The sequence below is a fragment of the Uranotaenia lowii genome, chromosome 1 (assembly GCF_029784155.1).
Source record: "Uranotaenia lowii strain MFRU-FL chromosome 1, ASM2978415v1, whole genome shotgun sequence".
NCBI classification, from domain to species: Eukaryota; Metazoa; Arthropoda; class Insecta; order Diptera; family Culicidae; genus Uranotaenia; species Uranotaenia lowii.
The window spans coordinates 82,108,217-82,136,150 of NC_073691.1; the positions used below are offsets into that span (position 1 = coordinate 82,108,217).

Genomic DNA, 27,934 nt, shown 5'->3' on the forward strand with positions numbered 1-27,934 from the left:
TCCGAGCCACCGGTAATGTTTGTTTGTAATGCTTATTTGTCATATTCGTAATTAATTTCGTTTTCCATATTTTTCTTGCTTTTGTCATTGTAAGTGTTTTATTTGCATTTTTTTTTTTAATTTTATGAAATTTTTAATATTTTTTCATATTGGAGTACTATCTATTTAGCATTTGTATAACTTTCTTTTTGATGTTATATTTTATCAACATCAAAAAACGTTAGTACATATTTTTTGGTGTTTATCTAAACTAGGGTTACCATACGTACTCTTTTAAGAGTACATGTACCTCTTTTTCGATCGAGAAATGCGCGTACTTTTCTTTTTGTGACACTGTTGGGATTTTTGCAGTTCGTCCTCGACTGAACTCAACTGAAATTTATTTTCAATAGGTAAGTATTTGAGGTAGAAAAAGTAATATAAAATGACAATTCGCGGCATGTCAACGCGACAGATGATGGTGAGCGCTTCTCACTCGTGACTTGCTGATCGGTCACAACAGACACCTTCAAAAATGTACTCTTTTTTTGTTGAAAGACATTTGATCAGAAAAACCAACGTATTTCTTCCGACCACGAAAGGAATATAGCTTACAACAAATTACTTTATCATTTTGTTTCAATAATCATAAACATTTTTAGTCGTTATAAACAGTGAGCGCGATAAGCGCCTTTCAGTATGCAAGCAGTAATCAATATGCACAAAATTTAGGTATTAGTACAAGAATATATTAAAAGAAAATTTATGATTTCATGTAAGCCTCCAGCCACCTCCAATATATTAACAGTTTTTAATTGAATTGAAATATCCCGTTGCCTCAAATACCACGAATTTTTTACAGTAGAACCCTGCTTATCCGAGTAACCATTTTCATCCAAAATTCATGTAAAAATGTATTTTATAATCGCGATATATTGTTGAGGTATTCAATCTTGAGGAAGAATGACCTTAATGGGTTAAATTTCTAAAAAAAACGGTATTAAATTGACGTTTTTGGCTAGTTGAACTTGTCAGAAACTTTGGTTAAATAGAAAAATTAAATCCCTACATTTAAGAACCGAGCTATGCGCCTGAATGATATGCAAAACCAGAGCAAAAATGATAGAGTTTGTCAATGTATTTCGTTCAATCCGAGGTTTCACTCATCCGAGAAGTCCGAGGTGGTCCCTCCTCCGATTACCTTTGGTAAGCGGGTTTCTACTGTACATCCTTTTGCATACCATCCGGGCGGAAAGTTAGATAAATATAAGGATCTTGGGTCATGGCTGATGGCTGGGATAACGCGGAAGCTCAGAAAACTGGACTTTTGATAAGCGGTGTTCTACTGTTTAACGTTTCTCCTGACTTTTGGATAAATGATCACATTGTACTTTTTTTGGTTTCGCGGGATATGGTAATCCTAATCTAAACTATATGTTGGTCCTGTTAAATTGGAAAATATTAGGAAATGTTGTTTCAGATTGTGACACACGTGCCACACACGTGGCCTGAATTTCGTGTTATCCGTGGCCTTTAGGTTTAGTCGATCTTTGAAAGATCGATCTTTTCAATTCAGATTTTCGGTATTTTTAGATCGATTCTTTAGCCTGAAAAAAAAAACGATTAGGTAGCTTGGGTAAGCTGACCGAAATAAGCGCCCGTGGAAGGCAGTGCGAATTATTTAATTCTGACTTCCAGTTTCAGTGAACATCACCAAATGAAATTCAAAAGCTGGCAACGCTGAATGATTTCATGATGATTTCAATTTATTTCAATGATTGATGATGATTGTACTCTTTTTCGCGCACGCATATGTCAAACACAACAAGAAAACATCCTTTTCGATTCGAGGAAACATCGGACTTTTTCAGACTGCTGAAATTAAAATTGTGCTGGAATAATTAATCAATTTAAGCGAATTTATAGTACAGTAAAGCGGAAACTTTATCAATCCTCAGTATGTGAGAAGGTAACTTTAAAAAATCAGGTTGTGAACTGAACATAAACAAGCACAAGCGAAAAAATTGTGTATGGATGCGTTCACGATGTCTACTCCCGGGACATCTGCCGTGGGGCTACCGAAGGTTTCCCGGACCCCACACCGAGCTCAAGAGCGCAGACTGGCCGTGTACTACATCTTTGTGTACATATTTTGTCTGCAAATCATTACGACTAACACGCGGACTTCCACTATGTGGAAGTTAAATGTCGAGCAAGGAAAAATTGTGAGTGTCCCGACTTCAACCGGAGGAACGGATACGAAGGTTTGATCTTTACACAAGCACGTGTGGCAACAGATTGGTATCCTAATGAATCATTTTTTTCTTATAATACACAGCTCGCGAGAGATGGTGGGCTGCCGCTGGATGATCATAACAACGGTGGAGGATCTTTATTTCATCCGTCCGACGACGACGGGGATGAAGAATCGACATTTACCATTATTACAACCACGGCTGCCAACTATCGGCACAACACCTGGAATCGTGGTTCCGGCACGACGGAAGAACTGTTGCAGCATCTGGGAAATGAGTAAGTACCTATTTCGAACCTCAGATGAACGCGCTATTTTGTTTTATTTATGCTTCCAAAATTACTCTGTAATAAATGGGAACAGTTTAGTTGCACCAAGCAGTGCCAGCCAAATTCATAAGAAAGTTTTTATTTCAACTTTGAAAGAGATTTACATTTAGTCACTTTGAAAGATAAAAAATGTTGTTCTTGGAATATTTTTTTTCTACAATGCAATGTTTTCACCTGTTCTGGTAAACTGACCGGTTTACATGTCTTCCTTGTTTTAGCCCAACTGCTTCACATCTGGCTTATTATTCCGCCTTGCATAATAATTTTGATAGAAAGAACCTTAGCGGCAAGGCGAAATCCGATAACGGTCCATATAACGCATCGCCGATTCATCCGCCGAAGGCAGCTCAGTCCAACCAGGCAGGTTTAGATTTGCTCACTTGTGGAGAGCCCGTCAATTTTACCCACTACGATGATCTGGTTGGTGTGGCCCAAAGGTACGAGCACAATCCCGCTCCGGAGCCAGAGGTGGCGTATCTGTTTTTGAAACGCAAAGCCGGCCAATCGTTGGAACACTTCAACATCGATGCGCTCGAGCGGCGATTGAGACGGTCCAAGAAGGAACAACCGCACACGATTCATCTGTGGAATCAGATAGGAAATTTTTGGCGCATCAAGGGAAACGCCGGCCACGCAATCGAGTGTTTCCGGCGAGCGCTTTCCGTATCGCCGACAAATGCGGACACCTTGCTTAATTTAGCACGGGTACTGTTCAACTTGCAGTACCTAGACGATGCTATAAGTCTTACTAAAAGGTTTGTATTTCAATAACTTTATGGATATGAATTTTCTTAGAACTTACACGTATTGTTCTTAATAGGTCTCTAGAAGTTCATCCGCCAGAAAGGAGCGCGTGGAGACAATATTTTACACTCGGAGAGATATTCAAAGCTTATGGCCAACTTTCGGATTCTATCTTACACCTGAAACAAGCCCTAGCCTTGCATCCGAACTATGAGCCGATCAGACGGCTGATTGCTGAAGCGGAAAAAATTGAATTTTCATCCAACACTACGCGAATGCAGTTTTACACTGGACTGATTATCATAGTTTTGGTAAATTATTTAAAAAAAATACTTATCGATAACAAATGAGGCTAATTTCTTCTCATGTTTCAGTCTTTGATAGTGCTGGCGATGGTCACGGTTATGCTCAAAAACCGATCCACCGGTTTTGGATACGGCCTGTACGGTTCCGATGCAAGCGAAACAGGCGACGGCAACAACAACAACAGCAACCAGCACAACGGACTGGTGCCGATCATGAACGGATTTTCGTTGGGTAGCTTTCGCCCAGCCAAACATTTCAATCGGGCTCAAGCGATGAGGTCCCTTCGTAGCGTCGCTTTCCGCTCATTCCGGCCGTTTCGCTATCGCAAGTAGAGGAATTTTATTTGAGAATCTTCAAATCATAACTTTAGCATTAACAGTAAACAACTTATATACTTAACAGACAGAGTTACACGTTTGAAACGGTATTTGATTAGCGATTAGGAAGCTGCTATCGAAACTATTTATTGATTTACTTAAAGCAAAAGTTCAATGTGAGAAACCGAGATTAGCTTACCGGACATGAAAGGGAAAAAAAGCATTAAATTAAAGCCCAATGAGTGGCAATTTCAGTCAGGAAGTACTATCCCAGTCAGTCAAGAAAGGCATGAGAAAAAAACCAGTCAGCAACTTACATACCGCAACAAAATACTCTCTTTTTACTAAGTTGTTGCTTTAAGTTAAAACTTTAAACTTACTAGTTCTAGAGTTCGATTTAAACCTCTTAACCCCAAGAGTTCGTTTCTCTAGGAAGAGTGAACAAACACGCGAGAATTATATCTACTAAATTACGAATTTCGAAGCACAAATATTTGACTGAAGATTGAACGCCGGCGGTGAGACTTCAGTTCATTTAGGTTTTTAAGGATAGGTTTATATTTGGAACGATTTCCACGCACCAAATTTAGCCATTGGGTGGTATGAAAAAAACCTAGTAACTGCTTTTGCTAAACTGAATCGAGCAGTCGAGCAGTCGCTTATAGCAATTGCTTCGGTTGTTATGAATAAAGTTTTTTTGACAGCTGTTTTCTCAGTCAGAAGCTTTTATTTTTAGAACAAGCTAGTTTGGTATGAATAAAGCTCAAATCTGAAGCAATTGCTCGACCAATCTCCTAGCAATAGCTTTATTTTCTAAGCATGCTCGGTAGCAGACTTTCCCAATAAAAAATTCTTTAATTACGTCATGAATTTATCAAATTAGCAATATTTCACTTCAAAACAATCCAAAAAGGCATTTTCAACATGGATAAAGAAAGTCGAAGTGATTAACCCAACTTTTTTCATATTTCTGTCGTTGTATAAAATCATTCGTCTAAGATGAAAATAAACAAATCAATTAGTAAATATTTCAAATAAAAAAAAATCCGGCTATCGTGGAAGAAGTCCCAATTGGATCAAAGTTAGAAATAAATTGTAATAATTTAAAACATTATACAGATATCTCATTTTTATATATTTTTTTATAATTCTAAGATTTACAAAAAAAATCTAAATTAAAAGCGGGCCTATTGCCTATTATTTTAAACATCGGATTATCCCGATCCAAATACACGTGGGAGAGCTTATGATAAATATTAAAGTTAGGCCATTTTTTGTTTGACAATATTCGAATATGTATGTATTCATTTTTCTTTAAACATCAACATACAAGCACGCATTAACAAAAAAATTCCGGTCGTTCTCACACCCACCACCCGCTTCGTCGACTTCAAGCCTACTCTAGTCGTACTTTTCAATTTTCTGACCGTCTTCTTTCATTTTACTATAGAAAACTTCAGATTCTGCTGGTTGGATAGCTCTATTTTTCGAAGCAAAAGCTATGTTCTAAGACTTTAGTACACATCCGCTAAGCAAATGTTTATTCATACCAAACTAAGCAAATGCTTTGGACTTTTGCTTTGATTGATTTCGAGCTAAGTAAAAGCTACCGAAGCAATTGCTAAACCTTATTCATACCACTAATTGTTTGACAAAAGCAAGCTCTAACTTTTTTGGAACAGTTATTTTTTTTTTTTTTTTTTTTTGGGAACTTCTACTCAACTTCTAATAAGTATATACGAAGACCGAATAATGTTCCTCTTTTCTTTATTATGTTCCATTGATCTGGAAAACTAATCCAAACAGTTGAACCAAAAAGCTACATATTGGGCGTGGAATTCGATAAAAAAAACGTATTGGATTATTTTTTAATTCATAACTGCTAACAATTTTGGCCAAATATTTTTTTATCTAACGATAAACTTTGAGTTGATTAAAACAAGAAAAAAGATTGTGATAAGCCTTTTTTGCTGTTTAGAATTTAGTATCGCTCGCTCGGGAGTAATCTCGTAATCCATTTTTTACAAACTAAATGATTTGTTTTAAAAATCTCATTCTATGATAAGTAGAGCGTTTCACATACGAACCAAGTAATAAACCAGGTGCGTCACTTACCACCAGGTGTTGCGGAGATATTTCAAAGAAGCAGTATCTTCAACGCACCTGCGTTACGTTAGTGATCCTATGGAATGTCATCAAAGTGAAATGTAAGCATTATGTATTAGTCAGACAGAAAAAAAGAACTTAACGGTTTTAACAACTGAGACAGAAAAGCTGGTTGTATGTCATAACGGTGGAGGAATGCTGATATACGTATCTGAAAAGTAGCATCAGTATTACTTACTTTTATTACTGGCAAGCTAAAAACGCTCAGTAAAACCACAATTATCACACGGAATGAATGTTAGATCTTAACAGAAAGCATATGAAAAAGAAAGAATAAATGCTACTTTCGGTAGAAATAAAGCAAGCGTTAAATAAACAAGAAACAGCTTATTATTCAAAAGCAAGTAGATCTAGATGTGTTTTATTTTCCTTCGAAAAAAAATATCCTGGTTACATAACATTCAACTCATATTTTCCGATGACCTGTTTACTCCTGTGGCATAATTTAAGTGTCTTTTAACAAGTTTAATTATTTGATACAAAACTTTACATCGTGTGTTCGCGTACATATTCTGAAGGCTGTGGTTGGTAGAAGCGGTCGTCTGTATGTGTATGTATGCATGTGTTATTGTTAATGTTATCCATGTTGTTGTGGTTGTTGGAATGCGCGATGCTCAATACCAATGTGTACGGGGCTAAGCCGAGTTGTGAATGCAGAGACGGAAGATGTCATGGGCGCAGTACAACGATCCCTCCAAAGGTTTCAGCACAAACACCTGTGCGTAAGCGTGCGGCGGATCATCGTCACACTGTGGAGTAAAACAAATCCAATGTTGATTACTTGATCATTGACAACCACTCTTAAAACATGAATTAGGATTTTTTTAAAACGGAAACATGCTCCACCCGTGTATCGCAACATTTTAGGCGGTTTATCTTATCAAATATGTTTGATATAGCGAGGAAAACGGCATTTAAACGGCAGTTTCAAACGACTTGCACAAAACATAAAACATGAAGTTTTAAATTTAAGCTTTTTAAATTATTTGTTCATCCATGAGAAACTAAAGTTTAGTTGAATTGAAATATTCTCGATCGTTTTCAACATATTCAGCCGGGTCGCGTTGGGTGTTATGACTGGATAGGTCGATTGTTACACCGCCACTGATAGAAGATTGGCTTGTAAGTAACCAATGGCCCTTATTCTGCGCCGCGCGTGACGTGAGGATTGTCACCTCACCTCGGAGTCACCGTGAGTTCTGTCACCTTATTCCCGGAGTCGATGGGGGTAAAGTGACAGAGGTGAGTGACTGAATGAACCCATGTGTCAAAATGGCGAAATTTGCGCTGATCTTTTGTGCCGGTGTTTACATTTCGAGTTTTGGAAATTGAATTTTAAAATAACGAGTGAAAATTCCACTTCTTCCGGGACCAGTATCGGATTGTACGGTTTCAGCAAGCTGATTGGAACGAAAAATGGGACAAATTTTGCTGCAAAAAGTGGAGTTTTCATAATTTCTGTACAAGCTTAATGTGGGCCCGGAAACAGCACCGAAATGGAGAAAAAAATCCACATAAACGCAGAAGTGGATGGCTGTTGCCTTAAAAGACCAGTGTTAAACTTCCGGATATATACGAAACCGTAGCTGCTGTTTCAGGTTGGTTAAATAAGTTGCTGTTTAGTAAAACAGTTTAAGTAGAATTGTCTTTCGTTTTCATTTCAGCAGTATGTGGAAAAAACTATTAAATGCTGGTAGGAACCAGTAAGTCAATCAACTCTACAGGCACCTGGTGGAGGAGTTTTGCATGGACCGAATACATTAATAGATGATGATTCAAAAAGGCAACCGGCGCTTTTCGCCTAGTGATAATTAGTGGTATGAATAAGGTTTAGCAATTGCTTCGGTAGCTTTTACTTAGCTCGAAATCAATCAAAGCAAAAGTCCAAAGCATTTGCTTAGTTTGGTATGAATAAACATTTGCTTAGCGGATGTGTACTAAAGTCTTAGAACATAGCTTTTGCTTCGAAAAATAGAGCTATCCAACCAGCAGAATCTGAAGTTTTCTACAGTAAAATGAAAGAAGACGATCAGAAAATTGAAAAGTACGGCTAAAGTAGCCTTGAAGTCGACGAAGCGGGTGGTGCGTGTAAGAACGGCCGGATTTTTTTGTTAATGCGTGCTCGTATGTTGATGTTTAAAGAAAAATTAATACATATTCGAATATTGTCAAACAAAAAATGGCCTAGCTCTAATATTTATCATAAGCTCTCCCACATGTATTCGGATCGGGATAATCCGATGTATAAAAAAAATATGCAATAGGCGCGCATTTGAATTTAGATTTTTTTTAATCTTAGGATTATAAAAAATTATATAAAAATGAGAGATCTGTATAATGTTTTAAATTATTACAATTTATTTCTTACTTTGAGTCAATTGGGACTTCTTCCACTATAGCCGGATTTTTTTTAATTTGAAATATTTACTAATTGATTTGTTTATTGTCATCTTACACGAATGATTTTATACAACGACATGAATATGAAAAAAGTTGGGTTATCACTTCGACTTTTCTTTATCCATGTTGAAAATACCTTTTTGAATTGTTTTGAAGTGAAATATTGCTAATTTGATAAGTTCATGACGTTATTAAAGAATTTTTTATAGGAAAAGTCTGCTACCGAGCATGCTTAGAAAATAAAGCAATTGCTATGAGATTTGTCGAGCAATTGCTTCAGATTTGAGCTTTATTCATACCAAACTAGCTTGTTCTAAAAGTAAAAGCTCCTGACCGAGAAAACAGCTGTCAAAAAAAACTTTATTCATAACAACCGAAGCAATTGCTTTAAGCGACTGCTCGACTGCTCGATTCAGTTTAGCAAAAGCAATAACTAAGTTTTTTTCATACCACCCAATATTACCGACTGTTTCAGCAACGCCAATAGCCAATGAATCTTTTGTTGGTCAGCAACATCGCAAACGAATTTATTTTCTTGGCAGATTTGGATTAATTAGTGTAGAAATTTTACTAGGTAATGTTATTTTGGAGCACAATTTTTCTTGATTTGATTGCTGAAAAATGATTTAGCTAATTAGCCTAGATTATTTTTTGTTAGGCCAATTTCATATTTTCAAATCACAGTTTGCAAATACAGTTTGGAAACAAATAAAACAAGATTTCTCATTTCCTACTGGGCATTTGTGAATTTAATTTACTTATAGAGATGGGGGAGAAAACTACGAAAAAAAATATTTTTAAATTCAAACTACGCAAATATATGCGTTTTTGTATAAAAATTTGCCTCCTCTGACAATGCTCCTCTTCTGCGAATAAATTAATCAAATTGTTTTTAAAATCGTCATACTTTAACGTGATTAAACATGCAGAGTCTAATTATTCAGTTTTGCATTATTTTTCCCTTAAATTTCTATCTCGTCGCCACCTGAAAAGGTACCGACAATTCTCACCTAAATTCGTCACCCGAATGCGACAATTCTCACCCACGGTGACTACGAGAATAGGGTAAAGAACTCACAAAGTTCATCCGAAGTGACGTTCCTCACCTAAACCGACTACTGGAATAGAGTGACTTGGGTGACTCGACTATCGTCACGTCATGCGCGGCGCAGAATAAGGGCCAATCATCCAACTTCGTTAGCCTAGCAGATGTGGTGATGAATTGGACGATTGTCTTAAAGTCCTCTCAGTTCTCTATAAGACAATTTTAAATTGTAGAACAGATAATTTTCACATTCAAGAGGTGTACAGATATAGGTGAGAGAAAAGTGCAAAATCGTAGGGCAAAATTTGAGATTGACGAAATTTTTGTGCAGTCTTAGCGCAAGAAAAAAATTTTAGTGAAACGTATTTTCCTAAATTTTCCGTGCTGTTGCTTAGCGAGTTGTAAATAGCAACTACCCTCTTTTTTTTAAATACATTTGACAAATTCATTTCGGTAATTATTCAAATGATGGTATTCTTCAAACTTTATTGATGCTCATTTCACGTTTTTCAACGTTCGCTTTCTGAATAATAATCCAAATATCTTCCGTTTTCTCGTTTTGGTGGACCAGTTTTTCTCAATTTTTCCCTGACATCTGTGTTAACCACAAAGCGCCAAGTTGACGATTCAGTCACTTACTCGACGGGTGGGTAAGTGCGAGACCTGTTGTATCAGCGATACATATCAACGACGATGAGTGATGAGGATAAACAGCATTCATGTGCGGCCGTGCGGAGGGATGTCACATTATATTCGCTCTCAGTTTATCACGTTGGGAGCCTCCCACACATTCACCCTCCTCTCAGAAGAAATGAAGGTTCAAAAATATCTCAAAATATTTTTTTTAAATTTTTTTGTAAGCATCCAGCTTATGCGCATAGTGTCCTGCTTAAACTTTTCATATTATCTCTTTTGAAATAATAAATTTCATGGTGCTGCTTCCGGTACTTTTTGTTGATGCTTTTAGTTCTTTGTTTATGTTTTAATCAGCAGCTAACCTTGAAACTCACATTGCTTCATCGCCAATTTGCGTTCTAAAATTTCGATAAGTACAATCTTAAGTAACGATAAACACAAAAACAGCAGTTAAATTTGCCTAAACTGACTCACATTCTCGCGGGTGCATTGCGAAGCTGAATTTTCTAAGGTGCCAAAAGTCTACCTCACATTTAGCGCAGCCCAACTAAATTGCTTGTAACATGACGCAACATTACACTCAGAAAAATACTATTATGTATGCCATAAGATTCTCTTATGAAGTGGCGCCATGAGAAAAATTAATGAAATTCATAAGATTGTCTTATGACGCGAATGAATTCTGAAGATGAACGCCTACTTCAATGAGAGGTTGTTGCTTTTCATAAGAGATTCTTATGGAAACAGTAAATCACTTTCTAATAAGAAAAATTCTCGATATTTCATGTTGAAAACATTCACTTTATTGTTTGCCAAATTTGTTTAAAATTAAATCCTTCATGGTCACCATCAGCAGCGCATTAACAGACGGCTCCATCAAAGTTTTTTTTTGCCGCATCTTAATCTTCGACCTTTCGTTTTTTGCGGATCAGCTTGCTGAAAAGTAAACAAATAATATATTTTAGTTTACTAATATATTCAACGTTCACACCAAAAACATCAAATCGAACTTACCTTTCTTGAGATAACAATAACATTTAACATTGAAGGAAAACTATAATAACTATGAACTGGCGATTACTTCGTACTGTTAGATGATGAAAAAAAAACTGATGCTATGAATGAATGTGTTCATCATTTTTTCACAATGCCGTTTCTTCTATTTTTCATAAGAACATCGTATGAAAATTGAAAGAATTTCATAAGACTCTTATGAAAAATTAGTTTGGACGCAAAAAAGTGGTTCATAAGATGTATCTTATGAAATTTATAATAAGATTTCCTCTGAGTGTATAGTTGCAGGCGCAGCGTTCCTCGCTCGAGTTGAGAGGAGCACATTTAGTTTACACAAGCTTTCATTAGATTCAGCAAAGTCTGTACACAGGCGTAACATTTAAAGTTCGCAGTAGGCGCAGCTTAGATAGCTCGCAGATGCAACCAGCACATTAGCCAGCACAGCACACCAAGGCGGGTAAAGCTAGGTGTGTTCTTATACCAATGCACGGAATCGTCCATCTTGTGACCCTTGTGACAGGCAATCGTAATCGTAGGCATGGTAGGCGAACAATTCGCTGTCAAAAAGCGCACCGTCTCCACCCCCCACCAATGAGAAACTTTTAGTACCCCTTGCCTACTTTTCCTCAGTATGCACCCACCCTACTGGAGGCACTCTGCAGCACACCGATGGCCAGCGTTGCCAACCTTCCAGATTTTCTCTGAATCTTCCAGACTTTTTGGGCTTTTGCCAGACATTTTTTAGGTTTCCAGACTTGCAGACTTTTGTCGTTTCTTCCAGACATTTCCAGACTTTTGAGTTTCGACATGAATTTTCTGGCAAAACAATAAAATTTCAAAATTTTCGTTGCAAAATGGTAGAAAATGATTTGAATTAGTAATTGAAGAGTGATGAATGCCACGAAGATGGTAGTAAAGCAGGAAGTAAAGCATAAAACGTATTACCGCCGACATCACCACAATAGTCTCAGGCATTGATAGTGTATAGAATGTATGCTTATTATGAAGTAATGAGTGCAATTCCTTCACTCAGAAAAATACTATTATGTATGCCATAAGATTCTCTTATGAAGTGGCGCCATAAGAAAAATTAATGAAATTCATAAGATTGTCTTATGACGCGAATGAATTCTGAAAATGAACGCCTACTTCAATGAGAGGTTGTTGCTTTTCATAAGAGATTCTTATGGAAACAGTAAATTACTTTCTAATAAGAAAAATTCTCGATATTTCATGCTGAAAACATTCACTTTATTGTTTGCCAAATTTGTTTAAAATTAAATCCTTCATGGTCACCATCAGCAGCGCATCAACAGACGGCTCCATCAAAGTTTTTTTTTGCCGCATCTCAATCTTCGACCTTTCGTTTTTTGCCGATCAGCTTGCTGAAAAGTAAACAAAAAATGTATTTTAGTTTACTAATATATTCAACGTTCACACCAAAAACATCAAATCGAACTTACCATTCCGGAGATAACAATAACATTTAACTTTGAAGGAAAACTATAATAACTATGAACTGGTGATAGCTTCGTACTGTTAGATGATGAAAAAAAAAACGAAGGCTATGAATGAATGTGTTCATCATTTTTTCACAATGCCGTTTCTTCTATTTTTCATAAGAACATCGTATGAAAATTGAAAGAATTTCATAAAACTCTTATGAAAAATTAGTTTGGACGCAAAAAAATGGTTCATAAGATGTATCTTATGAAATTTATAATAAGATTTCCTCTGAGTGCTAGACTGCAATATTGCAATATTTCGTGGTGACCAAAAAAAAAAGGTCATCACCTATAAAGAGTTCGTCATCCAGACTTTTCCAGACATTTTTTCAAAATCTTCCAGACATTTCTGAAAAACCACTGCCGATGGCAGCAAAGCTCACATCGGGTACATCGCATGCGCAGCACTTTGGCTCATACCACAGAGAACAGACGTACAAGCTCAAACAAAAAATCTTTAAAAAAGTGTGTAAAATTTCAAATGCTGACACCCAAAAAATACGTTGAAAATTGACTTGAAACAGTGCCATCTATTGCGCCGTTCAAAAGTTACAAATCAAATTTTCACAGTTCTCTCTGGTGTATTTGGAGACATCTGGTGACTAATAGAGAATTCGTTTTCAAGTGGTGGTGCACCGGGGCACTACCGGTAGTGCACTTTTTGCTGTTTTCATGCTCGTTTTCACGAAGAGTAGTCCACTGGTAGTGCACCATAAAGTGGACGGTGGAACACTCTGAAAATATTCGGTGTTGCTTGCGCTCTCACCAATACTATCATGAATTTTGACAGCACGTGCTTCCCGATGTAAACAAATATCAGCTGGTTGGTTTATTTCTATACCGCAAAATTGCGTTCGAGCTGTTTTTTTCTCTTTATTAACCCGAAGAACGGAAACTTGTTTCGGATTCAATACCAGTGCCGTTTCCAACAGAGGCGGAGAATTTCACATGGATGGCACGTTCCAAAGCAAATAACGCTCCCAAGAAGAAATGTGCCCAGAAGGCTTGCTGCAATCGGTTCCAGGCGATGCCGAAAAAGAGCAGCAAATCCTAGTGCAAAAAGGCCAACCCAAAGATTTGGTGGAATCGCCCAAACCGAAAAGTTTTCTTGTTCGGGAGGGTCTTATAAGTTGGTCTCCACAGCAAGAAGCGTTCAGCTGCATCGAAGCTACTCTGCTACAAGCCAGCTTCGAGCTGTGCCTTAGGGCGACGATGGTCGGTTGCGCCAAGTCCCGGATTCCCACCCGTTGCCCTTCAAAAACGGTAGTTTGAGACTACACCCGCATTGGGAGCTTGAATTTCGTTCGTTTCGGTCTGTTAGCAAAACTTTCTCCCCCGACTTCCGCGATCCGAGTTCGCCATTTTGACTTCCAAGATTTTTTTTGTTAACTGAAAAGGGAAATAGGTACTCGAACGAAGATGAGATTTGCGAGGAATAAACGTTCAAAATACCGGAACCTTCAAGCTGGGGTAACTGCAGTCTAGCAGCAGCAGCAAGCATAGACCGCCCAGAATCAGCCGGAATTGCAGTTATCATCAGAGCCAGAGGCGAATCTACCAAGCAAAATAAATCTGAAATCTTCACAATTCAACATAATATATCAATTCATGCTAAAATTTTCGTATTATTTAAAAGACAATGATCAACTAAAGTAAATTTCATTTCAATTTTCGAAGTCAAACGAAAACAAATACCAGCTGTAATGGATTTTTGACAGCTTGATGTTTTCTGTTGACACTGCCGATTTCACGCACACCAACAAAGGTGAGTGCAAAACTCGATTCATGCTCGTTTCCAGCGTGGATGGTGCAACACTTTCGGGTGGTGAAAACGAATACGGTATAAGCTAAAAAGGAAAAATTGGTTAAAATGTTCGTTGGAAATTTTACACAAGTTTCGTGAAATAGCTTGTACGTCTGTTCTCTGTGCTCACACCGCACGCAGCATTCAAGCTTGCATCAAGCGCAACATTTAAGCTCGCACCAGGAGCAGCACTTTGGCTCGTAACAGGTGCATCATTCAAGCTCGCATCAAGCGAGGCACTTCAGCACGCATTGGGCGTAGCACTAAAGCTCACAACAGGCGCAGCATTTAAGCGCGCATCAAGCGCAGCATTTAAGTTCGCAACAGGCGCAGCACACAAGCTCGCACAGGGCGCAGCACACAAGCTCGCACTCGCAACAGACGCAGCATCCAAGCTCGCATCAAGCGCAGCACTTCGGTTTGCTCCTCATAGCATATAAGCACGCATACGCATCGTGCGTGCACGTTTCGATACAGCCCATCGGGACCTATACGTTCTAATTGCACGGTTACAGTTTTTCACACAATCATTATTATCGCGAAGTTTGATCTACAAATTCTTTTCTAGTTATATTTCTACAAATCAATTTGATACGTTCAAAATTAAAATTTTTATCTTATTATCTTTTTGAAAATCTCCGTTTGGCCAAAAATTAGCTCCTAGAAGGATCGCCAAATGTGTTAACCACATAGTGCCAAGTTGACGACTGTTGACGACATCAAATGTTACAGAACCTGACAAAGATGATCCACAAACACCAGCTGAAGAATCAACATTGGTCGATGTCGAAATTAGCATGGAAGACCAAAACGATTCTTTTGTTTCCCTCGAAGATCAACCAACACCTAGACGTCCCCAGAGAAACATCAGGCTGCCTGAGAAGTTGAACTCCTACCTGGTGTCCTGGAAATGAGGAGGGAAAACTGTTACCACAGTAGGCATCGACTTATGCTACCGTGGATCTAAATCAACAAATGAAAAATTGCCGATTACACCACGGCGAACGTGAGAAATAGGCTCCAGTATGCGTACATGTCGAGCTCCATCGGTCGACTGCTGGAACTTTTTATCGATACATCCCCATGTACATATATACGCACGTGCTCTTTTGCCCACTATTGTTCTCTCTGTTGTATCTCTATCACCACCCGTCGATTCGGGATTTTGGCCGAGCATGTTCCCCGCATACACCGTCTTACCCGATTTAGGCTTACAGTTCGAATAAACGTGGACCACTAACGATTATCATTTAACACCCAGTAACGAGATGGGAATCGAACCCATGCCACCATTTGACCAGTGAGTACCGTCTTATCACGCTAACCGCTAGACCACCGAGACGTAAACGTTCACGTTGAAACCCTGTACAAAATATTTCAAGAACAATTTCGCATTTCTCTTGCGCTTAATGTACAGCTTAATCGTTCATTAACGGTTAACTTACAAATTTAAATTTAGTTAGTTTATTAGGTAAAAAAAAGTTAATTCCAAAAACTCTCAATATATTAATTTGACATACCTGCTTACTCTTCTTTTAAAAACATTAACTCACTTGATTGATGACTGATTTCCTAGAGAAGATTTGATAATGATAGAAGTGCCGGTCGAAATAGTTTCGAATAATTTCAATAACTCAACATCAAGAATTTGAAGATTTTTTTTAAATTTGTTTATTCTTCGTTTTACTAAACTTCTATAATAGTTTCATAAGGTCAAGTGTTTGTTATAAATTAGTAGGTATGTAATGAAACAAAATGTATTCATACATAAAAACGGGAAAATAAGACATGTGACGTATTCAAGACCTTCTGTGGCGGATGTTTTACTTTCATGCTTCGTTTAACAATATAGCGACGTGTGTATGTGCATGTGAAAGGCTCCATTTGAAGGTTCCGTAGGTTTTTTCCGTGTTTGTTGCTTGACTACCGTTTTTTCTTGCTTGATTTCGAACGAGGCCCTGTACTTCGAGTTATTTCAGAATTTTTTGTCTCTTCTAACAATTCACGCACGGTTTTGTTTGTCTAGTATTGTTGCATTCTTGGATACACATTAGGTAACAGATTACGCAGAAACAAACGATAATTTTACGCTAACCGGGAGAGAAGCAAAGCGCTTGAGAGGACCAGGACATGCTACGCCATATCGTGCAACGCTAGTCTGAAGATGTCGTGTTGGACGAAAAAGCTGGTTCCCATCGGCTTTAGTACAAACGTTTGCGTATAATCGTGAGGTTGATCTTCATCAGTCTGTTGGTTTGGGCCAAAAAGGGCGAAGTAGATAGATTTCCGAGAGAGCGCGCACAATTGGTTCCGCGCGACGTATGAGGTGTGATATTATGAGGACAATTTGGAAAGAGAACAGAGAAGAGAAATGTAATTAGTCGGGAAACTAATACAAACTTGCGGCAGGTAGCAAAACAAAAAAGGTTCTTGATGTGATCTCGAGATTGAACAGACAACAGGAAAAATCAGAGGGATTTTCTAGTAAGAATTTTACATCGAAATGCTACAAAAGATAGTTAGAAAACCTTCCAAGTTCAATAAATTTACTAAACCGACAGTTATCAATCAGCTATATTTGGGATATTCGTCTGAAGATTAATCCCTACATTCATTGAAAACTTATCCGGTACAACTGGGTTCGATGTTTACTCTTGAGCTCGAACTCTTAATTCATTTAAAAATGACTGATATTGTGCATTCAATATCGATGTTTCAACGCAGTGGATCTAGAACATTTTGTCTTTTTAGAAGTTTGTATCGATATCTACGGATTCCATGCCTTTTCTGTGGAATATTGGAAACTGGATGTTTTCCAAAATAAGAAAACTAAAACCACTCGATGATTTTAGCTTTTCAAGTAAATACTCTGTTTGGTTACCTGGCGTAAATCTTTCGGTTAACTCGACTTCCAAGTTCAACCAAAAAAAAAACGGTTGTACAAACTGTACGTACATTAATCATTTCAGAAAATCTATTTTTTGTTAGTAGTTTTAACATACCATGTAGAATCTTAGATCGGAAACTTTGTTCGAATTTTATTTATAGGATATTTGGGGGCCTTTAAGTTCATATTCGAACTGGATGAGTAAGTTATTCAGAAATGCTAGTTCCAACAATCAAGTTTAAATAAGAATTATAATAAGGTACACCGGGGCAAGTGCAAACTCGGGGCAAGTGCAAACGATCAACTTTCCTCTGTAACAAAAAATTAAAAAATATTTCTTCTTCTAGAAGTTGTTGTTGTTGTCCAAATCAACAATCTGACATAGATAAACAAAACTTTCTTTTAATTATTCACTAACAACACGGCACTGTTTTATTACACACGAATTCAAGTACGTACTGGACATGAAAAGTGTGTTTTTGTTTTGCTTTTTTGGCTACAAAAAAGGGCATTCAAATCCGATTTTTCGTTGAAATGTGAGTGTTTGGGACTGATATCCAAGTGAAAGCAGAAAATTTATGATAAATTTTCAGTATACCCTGAAAAATGTGAAAATAATATTCACTCCTGTCAACCCACACTGCGGGGCAAGTGCAAACGACACAACCGGGGTAAGTGCAAACGCACCTTTAAGCCATGTAACATCAGACATTAAAAAAAAATCATCTCAAAAATGGTTCAGCATTACATTAGAGTGGTCCAGGGTATCCAGTGTTTTATCTGAAGCGGATATTCAAAATTCCGTAATGCCTTGGCAAATCAAGGTCTTTTGCTTCAAATAACAGTCATTAAAACTGAGGTTCCCAAAAGTAATTAATATTGTAGAAAAACAGCAAATACATAAAAAAAAGTTGATAAAACATACCGGAACATGTATTAAATTCGTTTTAGTAACGATACACTGACGCATCTTTGAATAAGTTTGGGAAAAGCATTGCGTTTGCACTTTAGAAATTTTTTCACAAAAGTGCCGTTACTTTTTACCAACATTTTTTATTTTTTCACTTTCAACGGAAATTTGTTGAGAACCATTTTAATGATGCAACGATCGGTAATTGATAATTTTTGAAGATTTACATATTTTTCTAGGACATGTGAAAGTTGAACTATGGTGAAAACCGTTTGCACTTGCCCCGGTGTACCTTAACTCGATATTATAAATTTAAGCAGGGTTGAAAGTGCTTTCAAGATGTACATTCTGTGATAAGTTGATGATTTTGAACACAACTAAATAAAAAATTCAATTCATTTTCTAACTTTCATCTTAAAACAAAGATATAACTTAAAAAAAATCAAAACAATACAATCAAACTCATTCACTAAATGGATTTCACGTAATTTTGAGGTCCTCTGGAAATAATTGCAAAGCGAAAATTTCAAACAGAAACAAACATTCGACAGGGACGCATTTTTTTAACATTATTAAAATTGAAATGAATTCAAATTCATACTTACTTGCAATCGGCCCAGAACGTTTATAAGAACTCCACCGTCGAAAGTAGGCTGTGAGTCTACCGCCGTCAGTATCCGGTTTATCTTCTGGAAGGTCAAACTCTGAAAGTAAATCAATACATTTTCCGATTACATTTTGCGACTATCGCAAAGGTTGCTTGCCGGTTTACCTGTAATTTTTCTAAAATTTTGGCCGCTCCCTGAATTTGCTGACCCTCAAAGGTCATAAAGGATAACTCCGCCTGAAAAGGAACATCAACGAATTACTTTTGAAATATTTTATTTCTTCCAAAAATGGTACGATTTCTCGCAATAATGCACAACAAATCGGCAAAGGTCATTTTTGACATCAGATGCAAGAAAATGTCAACACGTCTGTGTTGAGGTTAGGAACATTTGCGGAAGCCTTTTTCTGTTCAGGTATTTTAATCGGGGGGACTTACGTTGTACAACTGGACCAGGTTCACCCTTTGGTTGGGATCATCGAACAGGGCATAGTACTGAGTGACGAATCCCTTGCCAATCTCTTCGTACTGCGGATTGAGGGTCATATTCGTTGTTTTAATCGGACGAAAGTTCAGGTTGCTGCAATCGCACTCGCTGTTCCGAAAATGGGACTATCCACTACACTTTCTCCCTCGAGACCGGTCAAAATGTGAACGCACCAGCGGATCGAGTAGTTTTACGCTGCAGAAAATACACCATTTAATGCCGACGCACAATCACACTTGGAAGCAACAGGAACTGGCATCGGGTGGATTCGAAAATCGCTTACCTTACCTTCAGCAAACGGAGCCGTGATGGCCGAAATCGTCTTCTTTCCTTCCTGCACAAAATGCGATGACTGCGGATGATTCTCTTTCGCAGATGAATCGTCGTTACACAAAAAGAGTGCATCCAGCCAGTGTTGCCGCCATTTTACACTGAACCAAAAGCGAACTTTTTTTCATTTGCAATAAAATGTCAAATACACGCCTACTAGCTGTTATTCAATTTTTGAATATAATTAAGCAAAATCATTTGAGTAAGTTTCCAGCGTGCGCTAGAAGTTTTATTGAAAAAAGTCCATTTTTCTGGAAAATTTTCTTAGATGTGTTCTAGCAAGCTGTTGTTAATATAAAATGATAATTTTATAGTGCTCGGTGATTGGTATGACAAGCATTCGTATGGACCTGTTTTAGATAATTGACTAAATGAAACCGAAAAAAATTAAAAATTCATAAACTTCCAACTTTTACAGAAAATTTACTTACAAGTTGAGAGCTTAAAATCAGTAGTAAATAGAAAAAAAATATTTTCGATATAAACTTTCCATAAAAAGATAGCCTTATTTATAACCTTTAATTTGATGTATAACACTTAATTATCGCAACAGTACAAGCAAAGATATTCAAACATTCACATCACATTCTTTGAATCATAATGTTGTCTCCATTCAAGTTTTAGCATCATGCAACCTGCAAAACGTGGCATCAAGAGGACTTGCTTACAACTTGATCAAAGCGCGCGCTTTTTTTAACTCCTGGCCCCGTCATGGGGTACTTGATTGAATAAAATATCCTTTCTTGTGCACAAGTTGGTGTGGAGCAAACTTGAATGAAAAATATTTTATCTAATCAAATTTGTTGCATAGATATTTGAATAACTTTGCTAGCACTCTTGCGATCATTAAGTGTTATACATCAAATTAAAGGTTATAAATAAGGCTATCTTTTTATGAAAAGTTATATAGAAAATATTTTTTTTTCTATTTACTACTGATTTTAAGCTCTCAACTTGTAAGTAAATTTTCTGTAAAAGTTGGTAGTTTATGAATTTTTAAATTTTTTCGGTTTGATTTAGTCAATTATCTAAAACAGGTCCATACGAATGCTTGTCATACCAATCACCGAGCACTATAAAATTACCATTTTATATTAACAACAGCTTGCTAGAACACATCTACGGAATTTTTCCAGAAAAATGGACTTTTTTCAATAAAACTCCTAGCGCACGCTGGAAACTTACTCAAATGAGGCATCCCAAATACGCCAAATCAAGCTCCACTTCACTTGGTCTAACCACCTCGCCCGGTGCTAGGGTATAAATTGAGGTGCTTGTGATCAGAGAGTGCAAGTGCCTAAATGATAGTTTCGAGGAAACGCGCTTCAAGGTTGTCAAGGTGCTAGATTTTTCATATATTTTTCGAATTCCAGCAGTTTTATATTGAACAAAAAAAAAGTGTTCAAAAAAATATGAAAATTTAAGTTTTGCACCAGATGTACATTGAAACATGAAGAATTGTTAGGTATACTAAACTAAAAATTGATGATTTTGGCACTTGCACCCCTCTGATCCTGAGGGCCTCAATTCATCTGAATCGAAATTCGTAAGGTTTTGTTGAGAAGGTTTGTTCGAACTTTTCTCTTGTTCGCATTCAATTTAGCAATTTTTTCTTTGTTTGTTCGATAACGTATGGGATCCCTTATTTTTATAAGAATTCAATAATAATAATAAATTTAGATTTTTATTTCCGGGGATCAATAAACCTGTTGGTTTAAAATCCCATCAAAATAGATTTTTATTCCAATATAAAAGGTCGTTTCACTAGAAACAGTCGTTTCACTAGAAGAAATACCCAAAACTGTTCATAGAATTTATGAAATTTATCGATAGGATTAACAAAATGAAATAAAGAGAAGCGAGATTCTCAGATAGGAAAATAATCTGGAGAAATTACGTTAGAAAAGTTTGAACTCGTATCTATTTCAACAAACCATCTTGATTAGACTCTTTCGAGATATTTACAAACCAAACGAACATGGAGATAGGTACATATATTTTTATATTACGTGCTTTTATCTTTTACAGGGAAATTTGAAATTTTACAGTTACTGTTAACTACGTACGGTTCGGGTGCTCATACAAATATCTTTTAAGAACTTAAGTTCTAATTGTACTACAGCTAACGGTCGAGTTCATGTAGAGCATAAATAGAGAATCTAGATGGAGCAGCAACAATCTTAAGATATCTGGATCAACGGAATACTTTGAAATCGATTGAATCAACAATCAGGTAGGCAAGAGGGGAAAACCTTATTTGAACTTATTCTAGCGTTGTTTCGTTGATGACGATCATATTTTCTTTGTTCTCTTCGCATTCCGCCTCATCGCCGATCTAGAATGAGGGGAAATATGGGTAAACATAGGATATTAGAAAACGAGTAGCTTGAACGAAATTCACCTTTGACAGTTGATTTATGTTCGAAATCTGCAGATCCTTCAACCGTTTGTAGTCATCTGAATTTCTTAAAGGCGTAGAATTTCTCATCTCGTCACCATTTAAGCTTCGACAGAGAACACTTATGTCTTCGTTGTCCTGTAGTTGTTGATAAGTTTCGAAAGTTCAAATGAAATTATACTCAATAACATGGTAAAATTACCTCACAAATAGTTTGCGATAGGTCCATATCCAACATCCCTCGTTCACGCCAGAAACGTCGAACAATTCGATCGTGGGGTGAGGTCATAGCAAGATCCTTGGGGTAATTGATCGTTTTGCGCACCGGGGTTTGTCCAGTCGGTTGATATGGCGTGAATTCTTCCCGAAGAAATCGATCGACGTCCTGTGAAAGTTCGGTCAAATTGGCATTCGTTTGATTTTGATACGTATTAGTATTGCGGTGTAGTTGTTTATTCATCGCAACGGATGAGCTACGAAACTCGGACAGTGCAACGCGATCTCGGTCCAGTGTTTGCTGAAGACTTGCGATTTGAATTTGATGATCGATCGAGCAATTCGAAGATTTCTCTTGCAATGAACAGCTAAATTTATCCCACCGAGTTAGTGATTCTTTATTAGTATCATCCAATACTTCGATCTGCCGATTTGCAGATTTTTTAAGAACGTCACAAACGGATTCTGTTGCCTTTAAGAGGTTATTCTGAAGAAACTGTTCGACAATAGTTCGGTGTTCCTTTTTGCATTCATCGTACAATTTGTTTTGATCTTCCAGTTCTTTTGTGTCTTTTTGCTGGTGATTGATGTTTTCGTCAATACTTGTACTTGTCTCTGTAATCGCCGTTTGCACAGCATTTGTGGTGGTTTCTACATCCTGACAAACAACGCTCAACCTGTCTAGCTCATCTCTATCCGCTTTTATTTGATTACACATCGATTCATAGAAATTCTTCAACATTTTTTCGCGTTTTTCATTAGCTTTCTTCGATACTTCAACAAATTGGGCTATTCGACTTCGGCTAGTCATGAATTGTTCCACCAGTTCCCTTATTCCGCTTAGTGCGGCCTTTTGATTTTGAAAATGTAAAACATTCCGCTGATCGACTTTCCTACACATAGTCATGATGGTCTCGTGCAGTTCCTTCTGGGAATTTTGCTGTTCAACTTGCGTGCTCTTAAGAGTTTCGATATCGCTTGATATAGTTTTTCGCAGTGAATCAACCGTGCGTTCGATTGCTTTTGCCATATCTTGAACTGCGCTTTGCTGTTCGGATGTCCAATGGGAGTGCTCCTGCTGGAAAGTAGACACAAGCGTTGCCGTTTGGTCCATCGCATTCTTGAATACCTTCTCAACGTTGGAAATCACGGAACGGGACTCTTGCTCCAGGGTTTGCTGTTTGGCAACGAAGGCATCTACAATAAATATGGGATAAAATGACACAAAGACAAGATTCTATTTGTTGTAATCATATTTTAAAATGAACTCACTCCACTCGCCGGAAACGGAATCGGTAATCTGGTGACAGTTTTGCGACAAGTTCGTCAAGTTACCCTGCATTGTCTGAACCCGGGTCATAAGTTTCTGAACAAACTGCTCGGTAATGGATTGGTTTTTCAGGTCTACCTCTTTTCTTCGATCTATTGTGTCCTGCAAAAAAAAAAAAATTAAAACTCGAAGGTAATGTTTATTTCAGGCAATTCGAACTGTACGTACGTGCAAATCCTTAGCGTCGACCTCAACGGCTTCCACGACTTCGATAAGCTCTTTGGCTTGATTTGTCAGGGTTTCCTCAGTGCGGACATGTCTGTCGAGAATCACCTTTTTCTCCGCATACCGGCGTTTAGTTTTGTTCAAGTTTTTCTTGGTAGTTATCAGTTCGTGTTTGGTATTAGATAAATCGTCTTCAGTTTTACGTAGCAGTTCCTCTTTTTCGACCAGACACAGACTAACCTCTTTGAAGATGGCTTCCTTCTTGGCCAGGTCCTCTTTCAGTACCTTCATGAGAACCACTTTGTCGTTTAGCTCCTTGGTTGTCGATTCTGCTTTATACATCAAATCGGCATACGTCTCCTGAGGAAGGTAGATACCATTCTTGTCCCGCGTGGCCTGTAGTTCCTGTTTGAGGCGGTCGATTTCTTCAGTATACTCTTTGATAACGGTTTTCTTAGAAAGCTTCTGATTCGCTTCAGGTTTATTTTGAATGTTCTTAGCACGATGGGCATACTCAAGCGTACTAAGCGTTTCTTCGAAATCTTTATGACCCGGGGAAATGGTAGCAATAATAGATGTTTTGGTGCGTCCTCCTAGGGATTCCTGAAGCAATCTGGTCAATTTCGACTCCCGGTAAGGAATGTGAGGAGTTCTTTCAACAAGCGCCGTAATGACACGACCGAGGGTCAGCAACGATTGATTAATGTTAACGGTTTCGCGAGCACGTATTCCTTTTTCATTTCCGGCCTTACTTATGTTTTCACTTCCAGCTAAATCGACGAGATTAAGTTTGCCAATCTTCAACATTTCGTCTCCGTCTAAACCGTTCTCTTTTATGTGAACAATAATGGAAAAAATGGTATGAGACCGGGACGATTGTGCATTCATGAGAGTTGATGCCGTTCTACGACGCTCTTGGCCTTTGGCAAGTAGTTTATACACATCATCTTTACTGTGAACCGGAATTTCTTCTAGTCCTTGCACAATCACGGATCCTTTCTTATTGACATCATCGTAAATCCGAATCTTGACTGTATCGTCCGTTGAAAGCAGGTCACAAAGTTCTTCGTTGTACAATTCCAAATAGGAAATACGCATAGAGAATTCGAGTTCCGTCATCCGCAGTTCGTCGAACAGATGATTTAATGCCCTTGGAATGATCCCGGTTTTCGTGTCGTCATCCCACCCCGAACTTAGTTCCGGCTGTTCCTCCCCTATCATAGTGTAAGTTTTTCCTGTTCCAGTTTGTCCGTAGGCAAAAACCGTACAGTTGTATCCGGCCAAAACTTCCTCGATGTACGGCGCCACAACTGCATTGTAGACATCGTTCTGCTTCGAGTTGGTATCGAATGCTCGATCAAAGGTAAACTTTTTGCTAGTTCGTGTATCGAGAAAGCTAGGCTTGAGGCAAACTTCACGAGTCGATACAACTTCGACCACCTCCTGTGACCTTATCAGTTTCTCCCGTGCGTTAGTTGGTCTAACAAATCAAGAATGTTATGTATTAACATTTTAAATACTTAACAAACATAAAATTTATAACTTTTAGCAAAGTTTTCCTTTAAAATCACTTTAAAAATTTAAAAAAGGCGCCGATGAGGATCAAAATTCAAAGCCTGGATACAAATAAGACTAACAGGTCAAGACAGATCTAAATAATTTAAATTAGTTAGAAAATTATTTTATAACTTTTATTTAATTTTTCAATATTATCAATAAAATTCATCGTTTAAAATTTAGAAAAATCGTACAAAATAATTAATCATCAATCACGAGAACAGTAGCAATTACAACTTGCTCATTAAATAAAAAATATATTGTTGCTTTCCACTTACCTAACTCGAAGGTACACTTGAACATTTTGGTTACATTTAAGCGGTTTTCCGTTACTGGTGTTGATTCCGCTACTTGCGTCCATCCTATGTTGATCGGCCTTAAATAAAGCAGTAAAAGATGATTCAATAAGTTACACACCATTCAATATAAAAAAGTTACATTAAGCTGAATTTCTATTGTCTAAAAAGTAGGTAGCTTATTACAAATTATAATTTTTTTTCCAAATTGTTTGAATATCAAACACGACTTCAATTTTGGTTCAATTGTATACCTAAAATGTTGCATTTGAACAAAACACTTCTCAATAAACATTGAACAATGGTTTATCTACGTCTTATTTACTTACCTATTTATTGTGCTACTGCTTCCTGAGTTAAATTTACAAATTATCTGCAAAAAATAGTCAAATTTGTAGGCACCAACCGTTTCGTTTTTTGAAATCACGCACAGAAACTTTTGTTCGTTGAATACGAAAACAACAAAAAGGGTTTCGTCAAATTTGAACGAAAGAACTGCCTCATCGGCCGCGCCCGTCACGGATGCGCGGGTACCCGGTAAGAAAAATCTTGAACGTTATGTTTGAATCGTGCATTTTTGACATGCCATGAATTTTTATGACGATCCAAACCGTTGATTTTTACAAGATGGGGAAGAAACAATTATTACATTAATGCAGGCTTTTAATAAAAAATCAAATAACTTCACTGTACCACAATTTTTGTTATGTATTTTTAAAGCTCGAGCGCCGTAGTCCAAAGTAGAACAAAAAATGAAAGATCTCTGTTAATGATCCGCAGCCACCGTGTAACATTTCAAATGTCCTCTTTTAAAGAAGCCGTTAAAATAGACGAAAAACTGCCAGTGCAGTTGAAATCAGCGACGATGAGAAATTCATCAAACCCCTTGCCAATCGGCAAGCCTTTCTTTTGTTTGGTTCCGACCCTTGGAAGATGTTTGACAGATGTCTGGTCAACAAAAATGTCGTCAGTGACACCGTTGTTGCATTAAAGCATTTAGTACTACAAGCAAGTTTGAAAGAAATAGCGAAAAAGTTTTAGACTAATATTATAGAATCACTGTTATTGATCAGGTCCCAGATATTGAACACTAGTAAAACACAAACCAATCAAAACAATAATAGTTGATAATTTAAACAAAAATTGTAATGCCACAGTTGAAGTATTTTCTACCCCTGTTCAAATTATTATGAAGAATTTCGGACTCTTAAAGCCAAAATTTGCGAAACTAGAATATAGGATTCGAATTTTGAATTGGTTTAACTGAGTAAAGAAAACAACCTTCTTTTGATTGGTTAAGAAATGCATGTACCAGTTATTGAACAAATCTCGCGTGAGCTTTCATTACGTCGAATGAAACAGAAACACCGAACCGAGAAAAACGCTTCTGAAATTTGAAGAGTGTTTTTCAAATCCTATTTTTATTCCTTTGCCGATAACCCTTCAAAAAATACGCAATATTCATGGAAACTAATTGTGTCAGATACTCCACATTATGAATTTAATTTTTTGCAATTTTTAGAGCTATTTTTTAATCACAATAGGAACATACGACATATTCAAACATAAATCGTTCATACGTCTGAACACATTCGTCGTTTGGAGGGGAAATTTGTTTCATTCGTCTCTTTTCTTTCGTCCTTTGATTCGTTCAACTTGCACATACGCCCAAATGTTTCTGATGAAAATACTATGGAAAATTTTCAATTTTCTCGGCGTTGTGGCTGTTTAATAAGTGGTGTAGCGGTAAATTGGTGAGAAAATGCATAATGAAATGTGTGAATCGGGTGCGACATCGATCAAACCAACTCGCTGCTGCTGATCAGCTTTCTGTTGCCGATCAGCTGGAGGGGAAATTTGTCTCATTCGTCCAATTACCGGCAATTACCGGTAAATTTTCAAATTTTTTGGCATAGTGAATGTTAACAGTGAGTTATCGAGTGTAGCGGTAAATTATTAGTGAATGCGTAATAAAAGTGTAAATCGGGTGATTGGGTGACTAACAGCAGCAGGCTGCTGCCGATCAGCCTACTGCTGTTAGTTGTTAGGTTTGTTGCTACTGCTGCTGTTCGGTTTCTTTTCCTTGCTGCATTATTGTAAAGCGTTCGAAAGCCTTGAGTATCGATTTAAGAACGCCTGAAAACAAGAATCTGAAATAATATTGCCAGGTTGATATTCTGATTACCTCTACCTGTATACACTGTTTGCTCATGGAATCTGTGTGGGCCAACATCAAGCACTCCTGACGCAGT

The 27,934-nt window shown here is 37.4% G+C and overlaps 3 protein-coding genes across 5 annotated transcripts; 1 reads left to right on the forward strand and 2 right to left on the reverse strand.

Moving 5' to 3' along the window:
• Window positions 1–1,775: 1,775 nt before the first annotated feature.
• On the forward strand, window positions 1,776–6,442 carry LOC129748991 (uncharacterized). The gene is made up of 5 exons (XM_055743809.1): window positions 1,776–2,243; window positions 2,318–2,511; window positions 2,781–3,317; window positions 3,383–3,617; window positions 3,681–6,442. Exons 1-5 carry the CDS (start codon window positions 2,010–2,012, stop codon window positions 3,942–3,944), a joined length of 1,464 nt encoding a protein of 487 aa, XP_055599784.1. The 5' UTR covers window positions 1,776–2,009; the 3' UTR covers window positions 3,945–6,442.
• LOC129749000 (probable nuclear transport factor 2) lies at window positions 6,423–19,833 on the reverse strand. Of its 3 annotated transcripts, none has more exons than XM_055743820.1 (5): window positions 19,674–19,832; window positions 19,342–19,585; window positions 19,069–19,140; window positions 18,902–19,000; window positions 6,423–6,844 (listed from the first exon to the last, which is right to left on the reverse strand). In XM_055743820.1, exons 2-5 carry the CDS (start codon window positions 19,447–19,449, stop codon window positions 6,731–6,733), a joined length of 393 nt encoding a protein of 130 aa, XP_055599795.1. In that variant the 5' UTR covers window positions 19,450–19,585; window positions 19,674–19,832; the 3' UTR covers window positions 6,423–6,730. The 3 variants fall into 3 exon arrangements, with proteins under 3 accessions (XP_055599795.1, XP_055599812.1, XP_055599804.1); XM_055743837.1 differs by having other exon boundaries at window positions 19,679–19,829; XM_055743829.1 differs by lacking the exon at window positions 6,423–6,844 and adding an exon at window positions 16,147–16,746 and having other exon boundaries at window positions 19,674–19,833.
• A 1,866-nt stretch (window positions 19,834–21,699) lies between these two features.
• Window positions 21,700–26,140, reverse strand: LOC129748983 (kinesin-like protein Klp61F). Its single transcript, XM_055743800.1, has 7 exons — window positions 26,012–26,140; window positions 25,665–25,762; window positions 23,833–25,309; window positions 23,607–23,766; window positions 22,321–23,531; window positions 22,122–22,256; window positions 21,700–22,055 (listed from the first exon to the last, which is right to left on the reverse strand). The coding sequence occupies exons 2-7, from the start codon at window positions 25,745–25,747 to the stop codon at window positions 21,984–21,986; spliced, it is 3,138 nt and encodes a 1,045-aa protein (XP_055599775.1). The 5' UTR covers window positions 25,748–25,762; window positions 26,012–26,140; the 3' UTR covers window positions 21,700–21,983.
• Window positions 26,141–27,934: the final 1,794 nt, after the last annotated feature.